Source organism: Hyperolius riggenbachi, chromosome 2, assembly GCF_040937935.1.
Source record: "Hyperolius riggenbachi isolate aHypRig1 chromosome 2, aHypRig1.pri, whole genome shotgun sequence".
NCBI classification, from domain to species: domain Eukaryota; kingdom Metazoa; phylum Chordata; class Amphibia; order Anura; family Hyperoliidae; genus Hyperolius; species Hyperolius riggenbachi.
Window position 1 is genome coordinate 412,243,216 of NC_090647.1, and position 14,183 is coordinate 412,257,398.

The following is a 14,183-nucleotide window of genomic DNA, read 5'->3' on the forward strand; positions in this document are numbered from 1 at the left end:
AGGTACAGTTGTGTATCGTCTGCATACAGGTGGTATTGAAACCCGAATTAGCTTATTAAGTCATCAAGACTGTGCATGTAGATGGAAAAGAGGAGGGGACCAAGGACAGAGCCTTGAGGAACCCCGACAGACAAAGCATGAGGAGAAGAGATCTGATCTGAGTAGGAAACTGTGAAGGACCTTCCAGAGAGGTAGGAAGATACCCATGTGAGAGCGGGCCCTTTATTCCTACATTTGAAAGTATTTGTAAGAGTAAGGTGTGGTCCACCGTATCGAATGCTGATGACAGATAAAGAAGGAAGAGTATGGAAAATTGACCTTTGGATTTAGCTGTAAGAAGGTCATTGGCCACTTTGGTAAGGGCCGTTTCCATGGAGTGGTTGGAGCGAAAACCAGACTGGAACTGATCAAGTAAGGGGTTAGCTGATAAATAATGGTTTAATTCTGCATGTATATGGTGTTCAATTAGTTTGGATGCAAATTGGGAGAAGTGAGACTGGGAGGTAGTTGGCAAGTGTGGTAGGATCTAGAGGTTTTTTTAAGTAGTGGTGTTACAACAGCCTTTTTGAGTGGCGACGGAAAGATGCCAGTGGAGAGGGACAGGTTAAATAGCGATGTTAGTGCAGGCATGAGAGATGAGGATAGCTGTGGAATTAAATGGGAGGGAATAGGATCCAAAGAACAAGTGGTTAGATTAGCTTTGGATATTATAGAGGAGAGAGAATGTTCAGAGAGTGGAGAAAAGGCAGTAAGAGAGCAGTCAATGAGAGGTGTGGAGGTGGGATTTCAGGGCTGCGTGGATAATTCACTTATGATTTTGTCAATTTTATCAGTGAAGTATGTTGCAAATTCTTCAGCTGATAAGCAAGATGAAGGAGGAGGAGAGGGATGGAGAACGGAGTTGAAGGTGCTGAATAAGCCTTTTGGATTGTGTAAATGGGCGGATATTAACCTATTTTAGGTCCTGGACGTAGAAACTACGTCCAGGAACCACGCGCGTTCCCGGCCCGCGGTTCGTTAGCCAGGCAATCAGTGAATCGGGCTATGGTGCCAGGGCATCAGAGACAGATTGCATGTCTAGATTGCGATAGTTTCTGCGAATACGTGAGCATGCTTGTGCCAGGGTGGTAGGAAAAGAGGAGAAGAGAGAAAAGGTAAGTAGGTTATGGTCAGAGAGTGGTAGTGGATCATTAGTAAAGTCAGTGAAAGTCAGTCACAGAGGTGGCGAGTGTTTGTTTTGCTAGATGCTGTAACTCCTTTTTCTATTGCCTGAGGAAGCGGGTACTGACCCGTGAAACGCGTTGCTTTGTTTTATCTGGAGTTTGTTAATAAATAGACTGAATGTACAGTCGTGTTGTGTCTGCTTGGAGGAGGTAAGTCCACCACTGCCTCCTCTAATTACCAAATTTTTGGCTTTTAAGCTCCTTTAAAACCCCTTTTATCCTTTTGGCGCCTCTGTTCTCTCCTATATAATAAAGTCAGTGAAAGAGCAGAGACGAGTGAATAAGAGGTCAAGTGTATGGACATCAATGTGGGTTGAGGTAGAGGACCACTGAGCCAAGCCATAGGAGGAAGTGAGTGATAGAAGTTTGTTAGAGACAGCGTTCTTGGTGTCAATAGGAATGTTAAAATCACCCATAATGAAGGTTGGGATGTCAGAGGACAGGAACTGGGGAAGCCAGGCAGAGAAATGATCTAAGAAAACAGAAGCAGGGCCTGGAGGGCGGTAAATAACTGCAATCTGGAGGTTCGAGGGAGAGTATAGTTGAACTCTATGGACTTCAAAGGATGGCAGGGAGAGAGAAGGAATAGGAGTGAGAGGCTTGAATGAGCATTTGTCTGAGAGAAGAATGCCCACCCCTCCACCATGTTTATTCCCACTTCTAGGAGTGTGGCTAAAGTGGAAACCTCCATAGGAGAGGGCGTCAGGTGGAATGGAAAATAGAATTGTGGGATTCTAAAAAGAAAAGCAATTTTGATGAGGTGGAGGATAGATAAAATGGTTTCTCTTGTCAGTTTAATTTTACCTCGGGGGTTCCTTTAAAGCAAACCTGATCTAAAAAACAAAAAGAAAAAAAACATCACCTCAGAAATAAATGATTATGTGTGTAGTAGCAATGGAACATGGGACTTTCCCAGTGCTTCTTCTTTTCAGTTTAAGTATTTACATTTTAACTCTGAAGTGTGCACAGCAGCCATGTCAGTAAGAAGTAAAATTTGGTTCAGTCAGCTCCCAACAAAAAATTTACTTTTTAAGCTTTTCAGTACCCCCAATATCAGGACTGTTTGTTCAATCAGAAAAATGTGCTACAATAGATAACCACACAAAGTACGCATCCAGGCCCATGTAAGTACAATAAAAAATGCTGTAATAGGCAGCCCCCTTGGTGAACATTTTCAGATGTACCATGACTGTGATCCCTATAAACTGTCATTTAAGGGTTTCTATAAGATGATGATTCCGTCAAGAGGAGGTGACCTTGAAAACATGTTAAAACGTAATGAATTAAAGTGGATCTTTAGATTGGGCACCTTGATACCAGGTGGATTAAATTCTGATTTTTCCTTGGTTCCCTTTCTGTCTCCAAAGATTAAGGATAATCCATTGTGAGTTAGCAGCCCTCTATGCAACATCCACTTTCTCTACCCAATATAATATAATATCAGTGACAGGTTGTGATTGGGATTGTATGAGTGTGCGATGCTGGAAGCTAGAGCCAAACAATATGTACATATATAAGTATACTGTAAGCAATCAACAAGGTGACTGCTCGATCAGAAATTCCTATTGTATAAAACTGTAAAAATCTGAAGAAACTGTCCCTGGCAGCATGTTAGAAATAGTTTTTTCTATCTGTCCAATGAGAGAGGATTCTCCTGTGGCAGTCATTTGTTGCTAGGTAGGGCAGGCAAGTTCCCTGATTGGAGGAAACCGCAGCCTGTGTGGCTACAATAGGAAACTCTAACCAGACCCCACTTTCGTCTGAAAAAGCTCCGTGGGAGGAGCGAAACATGTCACGTGACCAAGGCCAGTGACATTAGCTGGTGTATACCCGGCATTGCAGCCTGACTCCACGCGTTATGAGAGCCCACGCTGCAGCCAGCACGATAAGCCCAGATGGAGCAACAAGCCCTGATAGAGAGAGTGGAGGACAGCAGAAGCACAGCCCTGCACAGCACTATATGGTCAGATGCAAGCCAAGTGCTGGCGATACCCCCGGTGGGGCATCTTTACATGTGCTAAGTCCAACAGTTGAAGCAGCAGCTGTATGGCAGGTTACAGCTAATAGACTGTGCTGACATAGTATCTCTGGAGTTGGAATTATCGATTGCAGTGTCTGGCTTTTTGAATTGCAAGGTTTATTGTGCAGCGTGGCACACTGTAGGTTTTTTTATGACCACATAAAGGCAGCTGTTAACCACAACTTTTGATGGACTTGGAGAACTGGTTTAACTGTTCATAGGACTGAGAAGTCCAAAGTTATTCCTTATCCAATCAGGACATTCGCTGTGGTGGCCACCTGACCGTGTGGTTGTGTGTGTGAGGACAACATCAGCTGATGTGTGCAGATGGCCGGCAATTGTCACTTTAAGGGGGGATAGGGATAGCTTTTCATGGCTGTATTTAAAGGATTTTTCAATAAAATGTTATTTTGAGTTTGCAGACACCTGGTGAATTGTTTTGCAAATAGATAAAACCCAGCAGTTTTATTTGCCACGGTACAGTACAAGTTAATCCCACAAATTGTATTTGCTTATACAGCCTGGTTATAACAACAATTAGATTATGTTCCTAGCACAATGTATGGTGACAATATTGTATTTGGAAATAAAGGTGTCTTTTTCATGTTTTGCTTTCTTATTGTACACTATAGATTATAAGACCTCTTTTGCAAAAATAGTAATACACCCTCATTTCATACATATTATGAAAGCCAAGTTACTAAGGTAACAATATATATATTTTGTTATAAAAAATATTCTGTCACAAGGGCTATCATTCATAAAAGGAGCTGTCGGTAAGGAGAATCAATGCGGGAAAACACAGCTGCTGGTATTTTAGACTTCTGGGTGGGCATTCATAAAAATGTATCCAGTTGCGATAGCAGTGCGGAGATTCCCTGAACTAGGCTGGCGGTAGGCTTGCGGAAGCACAGAAAGCAGCAGAGTTGATACATTTCTCCGTGTTCCGCTCTACTGCAGCTAGCCTGGGAGGTGTGTCTCCATTCACTTTACATTGGTATCGCCACATCAGAGGGGGCGGTATTCCCCGTCCTCATACCGCTTGCGGTAATCTTTATGAATTAAAAGATTGCTGCATTTTTTATGATAATCACCGCACAAGGCGGTGATTTATCGCTCTGCTCGGAAATGTCAGCTTCGCATGCGGAAAGAGTCTTTATGAATAAAGACTTTGCTAAGAGGTCGGTAAAGTGAGCGGTTTTCAACATTTCCGCATGCGGAAATGCTTTATGAATGATAGCCTTTGTGTTCATTTTATAAGTCTTATTTTGGTACAGAATATGCGAAAATGTAATTGCCTTTGATTCAGTTTGTTACTAAAAAGAATACACAAGACATGGGTCTAAACCCTAAAACTCTATTCTACTACTTATCACGGTTAAAATGTTACCACAAGTCTCTTGTAGTTTTGGTAGTGGTAGTAGTAGTAGTAGTACGATCATAATTTTGAAATGTATTATAGTTACCTCAAAAAATTAAGCCGCTCTTGAACTTCCTGTACATGGCTATACCGACTTCCAGGTCTCACAGTCTGTGGATCATACTCTCCATGTTCTGTAAAGTACAATATACGATTGTAACAAATTGCTTCTCTACTTTATTCAAAAACATAATTCACTCCTATTCTTTCATCACCTCATTAAATGCATTGCTGCAAAATTTTTACAAATGAACTCCCATTCTCTAGAATTCTGTTCCTCCTCACAGTATGCCTCTCATGACCTTTAAAGTTTATCTAAGTGTGTAAGGGTGTATACGCGCCTTCAAATTCCCTAGCCTGCCGTGTCGGAACTCAATCCCTCGGATGATGGTTCAGGGCCCAATGCTGCACATATGCATCCCTAGCCTAAAGGCTAGAAACATGTCCTGTTATGGTGTAGGGGAGATGGCCGACGGAGTGAGATGGGTGTGTAGGAGAACAATACCCTCAGTCGAGAATTTCAAGGGGAATCAAGGGGGCACTACACAAGCTAAAAATTCTCAGCAGCTCAGCAGTCAAAGAGTAGTAAGAACCTTTTGTGGATTTCTGACTTGTGGGTAGGGCCAATTAACTTTAACGGAGTTCCAAGATTACAATAACAGAACTCCTGAGCAATCATTGCTTATAACAAGATTTTTTGTTTGCTAGAAAATCCCTACAGCTTTTATCTTTCCAAACTACCTCTGGATGTCTTAAAAAAACAAAATGGCACACGTTTACCATAAACCTGTCACACATCACCTTTTGCAAAATTCATCTCCACTCAAAAAAAATTCAAAAAACAAAAACAAAACAAAAAACAAAAACAAAACAAAAAACAACAACAAGAACAAAAAAAATCACCCTCCTGTGAGGTTGTACTTGTACAAAAAGCAGTTAGGGCTGACTCACACTACAAGAGAGCTTTTTCAAGCTAGAGATTTAGAAAGCTCTTGCTAATGCAATCCTATGGGGGATTTAAAAAAAAAAAAAAATCACATCGCTCCAGTGAGAACACACACATAGGATAACATTAGCAAGATCTTTTAAAATCACAAAACACTTAGAAAAGCTCTTGTAGTGTGAACTAGCCCTTATACTTTTTTTTTATCTTAAAGTGGAGCTTTTGCAAAATAAGTTACATTCAATTTTATAAGTAAATTCTGTTTTATTTTACCCTACGGATTAGCATTAATTTACCTAACTTCAAGCTGAAGCCTCTCTCCCCCATGACGTCCTGCTGAGGCGAGGGATCCGGGACAACATGACTCACTACTACACATCCTCCTAGAATCACAAATGCAATCTCAGAAAAATTATGTTGGCGACTGCGTTTTGGATGGTGGTAACCTAATTACAGCAACCCATTTATAATATGTTTTTTACAATAGTAGGTGAGGTTTTGCTAGGCAGTCCTCTCCCTCTGTAACATGACTAGGAAAAGAGCTTCCTCTCCCTCTGAAAAGACTAGGGAGGGAGCTTTGTTGCGCCACAGCCAATCCTCCCCTCCTAAAAGCAGAAAGATTTAATTGCAATAAGAAGGGTAAGCTATAGAGAAAAGCAGCAGTTTCACCCCCAAAAAATAATCACCTCCAAGTATTTTGACATAATGAAACCCAAACTTCTTTAACGGAGCAAATTTTACACAATCTTTTTGTATGGATAGGGGCTTTAAAGCTGTGCTATTTTCTAAGGAGATCTTCACTGTGTCAAGCTGCTCTGTTACAATTAGGCTCCTAAACAGTGCCTAAAGGCAGCAAAAGAAAATGCATATAGGGCAGCATACAGCCATGCCAAGAAGGAAATTACATTGAGCACAAGTAAGGATGAGTGATGGTAAAACAATATACTGTCCAGAAACAAAACAGATGTTTCAGTCAAGGTAGCCAAAACTTGAATCCTTAAAGAGAACCCGAGACGATCTGCAAAAGAAAATGTATACATACCTGGGGTTTCCTCCAGCCCCGTGCGGGCTGATCAGTCCCCTCTGCGTCTTCCTGCGCTGCTTCCATTCTCCACTATTCAGCCCTGTAAGTAAGCGAGCACAGTGCCTATGCGCGACCCGACCGCGCACGCCAACCCCAATGCGCTCCTGTCGGCGGGAGCGTTCTACACAGGCGCAGAATGCTCCCAGTGACGGGAGCGCAATGGGGAAGCACGTGTGGCCGGTCTGCGCTGACTCACTTACTGGAACTCACTTACCAGAACCCATGGCAGAGAATGGAGGCAGCGGAGGACAATGGCGACTGACTGATCAGCCCAAATGGGGCTGGAGGAAGCCCAAGGTATGTATACATTTTCTCTTGTATGTCATCTCAGGTACACTTTAAAGCCCATACACATGTGATTGATGTCCCATAACGGGATCGGGACCCAACCCCTCAGGTGACATCACTGGTTAACACTGTATAGACCTAAAATCAGCTGTATAGCCGACAACGCATTCTGTTGCTGTGCTGGTGGGGGGGGGGGGGGGGTGTTGACAGAGTGGCACTTGCTATAGTATCGGCCATTGCTCGAACAAGTTGATGTATCTGGTGGATTGCTTGCAGGGTGATTATCGGTTATGGTGGTCGTTATCGGGTGCCTCAGCAAACTTTAATAAAGCATGTGTACAAAGCTTTAGAATGTAGTTGGTAGTTGACAAAGACAACCTACCATCTGCATATTTGCTTTAGGACATCAGTGCAAAGTATGCCGAAACATGGACCAGTCTTGGCACCAAACTTTGTATGATATTGTGCTGATGCAGCTATTAACAGTTCTTGCATTAACCCACAAGATGGCTAGGCAAAACGCCTAGTGTTCAAAAAGTATCCATCCAGGTTTTCATTGGAGAACAATTTTATTTCTGAAAATGTAAACTTTTGTACAGCAGTCTATCACTTCCCACCTCTATAAATGCCTTCAGGAGTGAATAATACAAAGAGTTAATAAAAACACAGAAAGCTTATTTTCCTAAGGCTCTCCATAGGCTGGACAACGGTGCATAACACTACAGACATTAAGCAATCATCTAGATCCAGGCTGAATTAAAAAAAAAAAAAAAAAAAAAAAGTCATAGCTAGGGTTGCTCAAAGGTTCATGCCTGCTGATCCCGCCTATATTTTAATTTAATCTTATTACCCACAGCTCCTCTCTGCAAGGGAACTGTAACAAAGGATTGAACTTCATCCCAATCAGTAGCAGATAACCCCTTTCCCACAAGAAATCTTTAACTTTTCCCAAATAGATCATCAGAGTGGTCCATATGGCTGATATTGTGGTGAAAGCCCTCCCACAGTGATCACACCTAGGTCCTGACAGTTTCCTGTCAGCGAACCTTATTGCATTGTGGCAGATAATGGCTATATCCAACTGCCAAGCAATATATCCTTCTGTGCATATGTATATCTGTAAAAAAAAAAAAAAAAAAACTTTTAGCCCACCAAATTGTTTGGGGGTGTGTTTATAGATAATGGCAGTTGGTGCTATTTTTTCGTTTTTGCCAGTAGTAAAGTTGATTACATGCAGGCTGATAGTGGATTAAACAATATGAACAAAACATAGCGAATATCAATCATTACTTGATCTCTATTCTATTTTTTAGTATCTCACTTTGCAATGTATGGATTTATTTTTTACCTCAAGTATCTCTTTAACAAGTCACACAGTTCTCCAGAATTAGCTGTTCCGCAGCTCAACAGAACCTTACTGAATCAAACCGTACAAAAGCCTGTTCTTTTAGATTTGTAATTTCAACTAAAATATCACACAGGAATTAAATCCGGAACAGAATTTGCATTACTTTGGAACTAACTGACCTTTAGAGTACTGTCTCATGCTGTCCATATATGATGAGAGATTTTCAGCCACTAGAGTAACAAGCGCATGATTATGTTGGAGCTGGTTTATTAAGTCATGACGGTAAAAAACATGAGGACTGCGTTGTGTCTGGCTGAAATATAAAAACACAATTACTATACATTGCAAATTCTCAACAGAACAGTAAAATCACTGCATTGCTGTAGCTGCAGTACTGGCTCCAGAGAAGTCATCTCAGCAACAGATGATAGAGGTGGGTTGAGTCAAGTGAAAGGCTCTGTGCAAACTGGGAAAGATTGGCTGGTGGCCCCTTTTTAGATCCTTCCTGGCTCACTCACTTGGAAGATTATGGGAGAGGTTTGGATGGGTTACAGGATGCTGAAACCCATTAAAGGCAGCAGTTTACTGGTAGAGGAAAAAAGTTTTGCAAATAAATATGAGAATACTGTATATAAAAAATGGAAATTCTAGATGTCACACAACACACATTAAAACACCACTTAAACTAGGGCTTTAAGGTTTGTTTTTTTAAACAAACATGTAATAATTTACATAGCACCAACATATTCGGGAATGCTGTTATCTATATGCTATTTCTACAACTGTCAAAAATATTACATTCTTCTTTACTTATTGATTTTGTCTTTATTATTTGTCTTTTTTCAAGATAACATAATATTGTTGAAATAATGTATAATCATTTCACAGTGTGAACATAGCCTGTGAAAACAAAAAGGTCTTCTCTGGCAGTGTGGGAATCATGGTTTTCACAGGTAAATTCCTGTATGACTCATATTTAAAGACAAATTGTGGGAAACGGAAAATGAAAGTAGCTCACAGGTGTCAAACTCAAGGCATGCGGGCTGAATGCGGCCTTCCTTGCCATTCTATGTTGCCCTCGAAAGCTTCCAAAGTCCATCACTGTAAGCAGCAAAAGAAAGACCGCAGACTGCATTCCCATCCAGAAGAGCACACTGGTGACAGAGCTTCTGAATGAAACAGTTTGAGCCGGGGTAAAGGAATAAACCACAGGACACACCCAATAAGCATGGGTCCCCTCCTTGAATCCAATGATGCATTGTGTCTTTTGTTCTTCCTGGCAGTCCCATGCTCTGTGCTTCCACAGCTCCTACTGCAGATCACGTGACATGTATTTGGAGCCAGAGGTATGTGGCATAGAGTGTGTGCCTGTCATGAAGATCAGAGAAGACCCGAAGCAGCACTGCAGCAGTAAAATATCAAGACGATCGATGGCCGGGGCAAAGGAGGGGGGGGGGGGGGGGCAGTCTGTCCTATTTTGCCCCTATGTGCAGACGCCCATGGTGCCAAGATTGTGGCATCACTTAAAAAACAACAACTTGAGGCTCATATAGCTGCCAGAGGTGCATCGACTAAGTATTGAGCAAAGGCTGTGAATACTTATGTACATATGATTTCTCAGTTTTTTATTTTTAATAAATTTGCTAAAACCTCAAGTAATCTTTCTTCACATTGTCATTATGGGGTGTTGTGTGCATAATTTTGAGGAAAAAAATTAATTTAATCCATTTTGGAATAAGGCTGCAACATAACATGTGGAAAAAGATGTGCTGTGAATACTTTCCAGATGCACTGTATTTGGTGGTACTGCCCACAGGTCTCCCAACTGTGGGACGGAACTATATATAATTTCAAAAGTCTTCAACAGAGCCTTCATCAGGGACATGAAGGTCCTACTCCTAGGCCAAAAAATATCTAAAACTAGACACCTGGAGCATAGGCTGATTCAACATATAGCCAATGCTACTAAAATACATGTGGCAGCTAACCCGACACTGGAAAGCTGATAAGCTTGTGTTTTCAGCCGTCATCAATTAGAGATTCCACTGTGCTTTCGGAAAAAAATCTTGGACAAAATCGATGACTGAAGCCCCCAGTTTCATAAAACCTGGGACTTGAGGGTAGACTACAGAGGCCTTCATGTAACCATCTGTGAACACTAGATGGTCTTATATTGGGTCTATGATATGTTCTGAAGGGTTTCAAATGCAAAGATTTTTATTTGTCCAAGATTTTTTGTGTTATTTGTATATTTTATTTGCTTTCGTGAAATGGTGTGCTCTGCTGAGCTTGACCCAAGTGTAATGTCTGTTATGTTTAACTATTGCAAAGCACTTTATTTTAGGACTTTTTCAATAAAGAGATTGTTTGAATTTTAAGCATTGTGCTAATTCCAAGCACATAAAGATGACACTTGGGTTGGGAAAAAATGCTACTTGCAGTGCTTTTAAAAACACTGAAGAGCAGACAAGTGTGAACCCATGACTCTTAAAGCCAATGGGAAAACCATAATAAATGAGTTAATTTATCACTTGGAAATATTTCTTAGAATCTATTCCCCAACAACATAAACAATCCCCCTTTGCTTCCTCTAGATCAGGCATGGGCAAACTTGGCCCTCCAGCTGTTAAGGAACTACAAATCCCACAATGCATTTGCCTTTATGAGTCATGACTGTGGCTGTCAGAATCCTGCAATGTATTGTGGGACTTGTAGTTCCTTAACAGCTGGAGGGCCTAGTTTGCCCATGCCTGCTCTAGAATATCACTTGCCTGAATGCAGTACTTATGTGCCATGCAGACTCCTGCATCTCTGCTGCTGAAGTAGCCTTTTCCTGTATGCATTGTGCATAAAGGCGTGCAGAACATTGCAAGGCAAATAAGAACAGTGGAAGAAAACCTGGGACATTGCATAGAAGGTGCAATCATCAAGGGAAAAAAAGGTAGTAATACAGTGAGAAGGTATCTGCAGTAATAGCATGGCTTCACTTGCCCTTCGCATTAAATTGGGCAATGATGATAACAAAACCATCTTGTCCATGAGAGAGACTATAAACAAGGCAGTTAATGCTGAGATTGCACATAGAGGAATTCGGTGTAAGAAGCAGCCAGTCACTTCCTGTGAGCACAAAACACTTGCCCTCTGCCAACCCCTACCTCTTGCTGATAGACTAATGCCTTTTGCATCCAGCACTGCAGCTAAAATTAATTGTCAACATGCTGATTCACTTAGTATTTCCAGTAGAGTCCCAGTTAACTGGAACTCAGGCATCCAGCAGGCTCAACTAACGGGCACACCTGGCAGGGGAGAATGGGTGTGTTCCTACCACAGTTTGCAGAGCATTGCACAGCGGTAGCCACTTACAAATGCTCTGGGTGCCAGTCTCATCTCCTGTAGCTTCCACAGGATTTGCGGCATACTAGTATGGCTCCCCAGCGTGTCACCTGACCCGCACTGGCTCACGTGATGCGTTGAACCCACGGCTCCCAAAGGACGTCTCAAAGCCCCTGGAAGCTACAGAAGAGAAGAAGACCGGTGCCCAGAGCATTTGTAAGACGCTACCACTGCATAATACTCCGCCTTTAATTAGCAGGGGGAGGTTAGTGCTATATTTAACGCTGGTTGCTTGACTTCTCAAGCAACCGGCAAGCACATATATGCGGTATCACGCAACCCCTGCCTGTGCCCATAAATGAGACTTTACTGTATATAGCATTGACCTCTTCTGCAGTGCTTTACAAAGAATATATGCTATTCACATGACTGACAACTTTTCCAAAGGGAAATTCTCTGGACGGCTACATCAAATGTGAATACTGTGGTTGAGGGGGTGAGGATTTCAGCTGGGAACCTTGCAAAGATTGAGTTCTCCAAAAACTCCTCTACAAGTGTGAGATCAACTTGTTAGAAAGTTGGCCACGCAACAGGATCATCATCCAAAGCTGACCAAACAATATGCAACAGAATGGCGTGAATTGATTGCACCAACAACAATATAACTAACTTTTAGCCACTGCTGTATATAACTATCACAGCAATAGGTTCTGCTCTCAGCATCTCTCCAGATTGTTAAACCATTTATAGACTGGTGTGTTACTGAGCTTTGGGTGACTACTGCCAGGTTACATTTCTTTTATGCCTCTTTTATGCTGGGAATATACCATACAATTTTCTGTTAGATTCTTCTGTTCGATTTTCTGTTAGAATGCATAATTAGATTATTTTCTGTAGAGAATGGTCATTATCTCTGGTGCATTGTCTTCTGTTTATCTCCTGAGTAGAACAATGCCTAATTGCTCGGCAGATGGTAAGATAGATACATTTCCAACATGCTGAACTTTATCTATCTGGCAGGTATATCTAACAGAAAATTGTATGGTGTATTACCAGCATAAAGCAGAATAACAGTTTGCAGCAGTGCTGCATACTGTTAATACTGTATAGTTCAGCACTAAGAAATCAGAGTGCACTGTAGGCAAGTCCCAGAAGTGAGATAAGCAATAGGGCTTATTTGTTTTGTTTGTTCAGTTTACAAAAATTAGTAGTTCTGAAGCAGAGAATTTGGGCATTATAAAAAAAAAAAAAAAAAAACCCCAAACTGCAGATCACTATGCAAAGTTGTAGTCATGAAAAGATATGTGTCAAAGAAATTTTACCTTAAATTTTGAGGCGCTTCACCAAATAAACTGCAGATTTCTCTAATTTGTTTAAGTGCTGGAATGACCCATTTGTCATTTGTACGTAACTCTTCTATAAAACGATCTATCCACTGAATTTTCTGCGTGTCTCGATCCTAAAGATAAAAAAAAGGTACCTTAAAGTAAATTCTATTTTCGTTGAGAAAAAAATCAGTACCTTTATATTGGCTCTATAAATTGACAAGGTGTAAAAGCAAATATAATTTCAGCTTCATTACATTGTGTTTATGAGTATATAAAAACAGAAAAGTCAAGAGTTCAGAGTACTGTTGCCAAATAGAGCAGCTGTCTGAATTTCAGTCTGCGAGTAAGCATTTCTGCTTCAAAGATTTTTTTTAATATTAAACTGCAGTAAGACTTTAAAAGAAATGTTAACTGGAAAAAAAAAATTTAAAACTTAAAAAAAAAACGACAAGCAAGATGGTGGGGGTGGAGGATTATTTTAAAGAAAGGGGGGCTGATGGTGAACCATAAAAAAGATAGTGAAAGCTGAGCATGTTATATCTGTTTAAGCATTTAATTTTTTTTCCCATTTGCAAACATCAATTTTAAAGTAGACCTTAGCGGACACAAACTAAACATTTTTTTTTAATTAAAAATATTTAGTTGCACCACTCTGACACATACAAAGATAAATAAACAGTCCTTCAAACCTATGATCATTTCAGTGCACGTTTTTCACCCTTCTCTTTTCATAACTAGGGTTACACTGGGGGCAGCAATTAGCAATTCCCCCATTGCCGGACACCACCTATTCCACAAGTTTTCCGGATTCTGTCCCGGCAATTTGAAAGGAAGGGAGGGGTTCCTCCAATAAATGTACAATATTTTATATTTGTCATCATGCATCTGAAAAAAGGCTGCTATTTATTATTATAATTTAGAAAATAGATTTTATTTCTGAAATCTTGTATTTTTAATTTGGGTCCACTTTAACCATTTTTCGACTTTTGGACGTGACTTTCACGTCCAAAAGGCTTCTGGTCCGCTGGTTTGCTCGCAATGGCGCTCTCCCATGCTGCCCCCCCCCCATGGACCATTGTTCCCATTCATTGATCCCCGGTAGAAAAACCGACGGCTTCTTTTGAGAGACTGCAGTCTTTATGAAAAAAAAAAAAAAAAAAACACATCCTCTCTGTACTTCCTAAAAAAAATTATCT

General features: G+C 40.9%; 1 protein-coding gene across 3 annotated transcripts in view; it reads right to left on the reverse strand.

The window, feature by feature from the left end:
* The window catches only part of USP9X (ubiquitin specific peptidase 9 X-linked), a 342,688-nt gene that overhangs the window by 161,786 nt on the left and 166,719 nt on the right, over positions 1-14,183 (reverse strand). For 2 of the 3 annotated variants that reach the window (XM_068269853.1, XM_068269854.1), the window contains exons 13-16: positions 12,982-13,118; positions 8,506-8,639; positions 5,903-5,989; positions 4,710-4,797 (exon numbers count right to left, since the gene is read on the reverse strand). In XM_068269853.1, coding sequence (XP_068125954.1) covers positions 4,710-4,797; positions 5,903-5,989; positions 8,506-8,639; positions 12,982-13,118 — 446 coding nt within the window. The remainder of the gene's footprint in view (positions 1-4,709; positions 4,798-5,902; positions 5,990-8,505; positions 8,640-12,981; positions 13,119-14,183) is intronic. The other variant, XM_068269855.1, reaches the window with a different exon arrangement.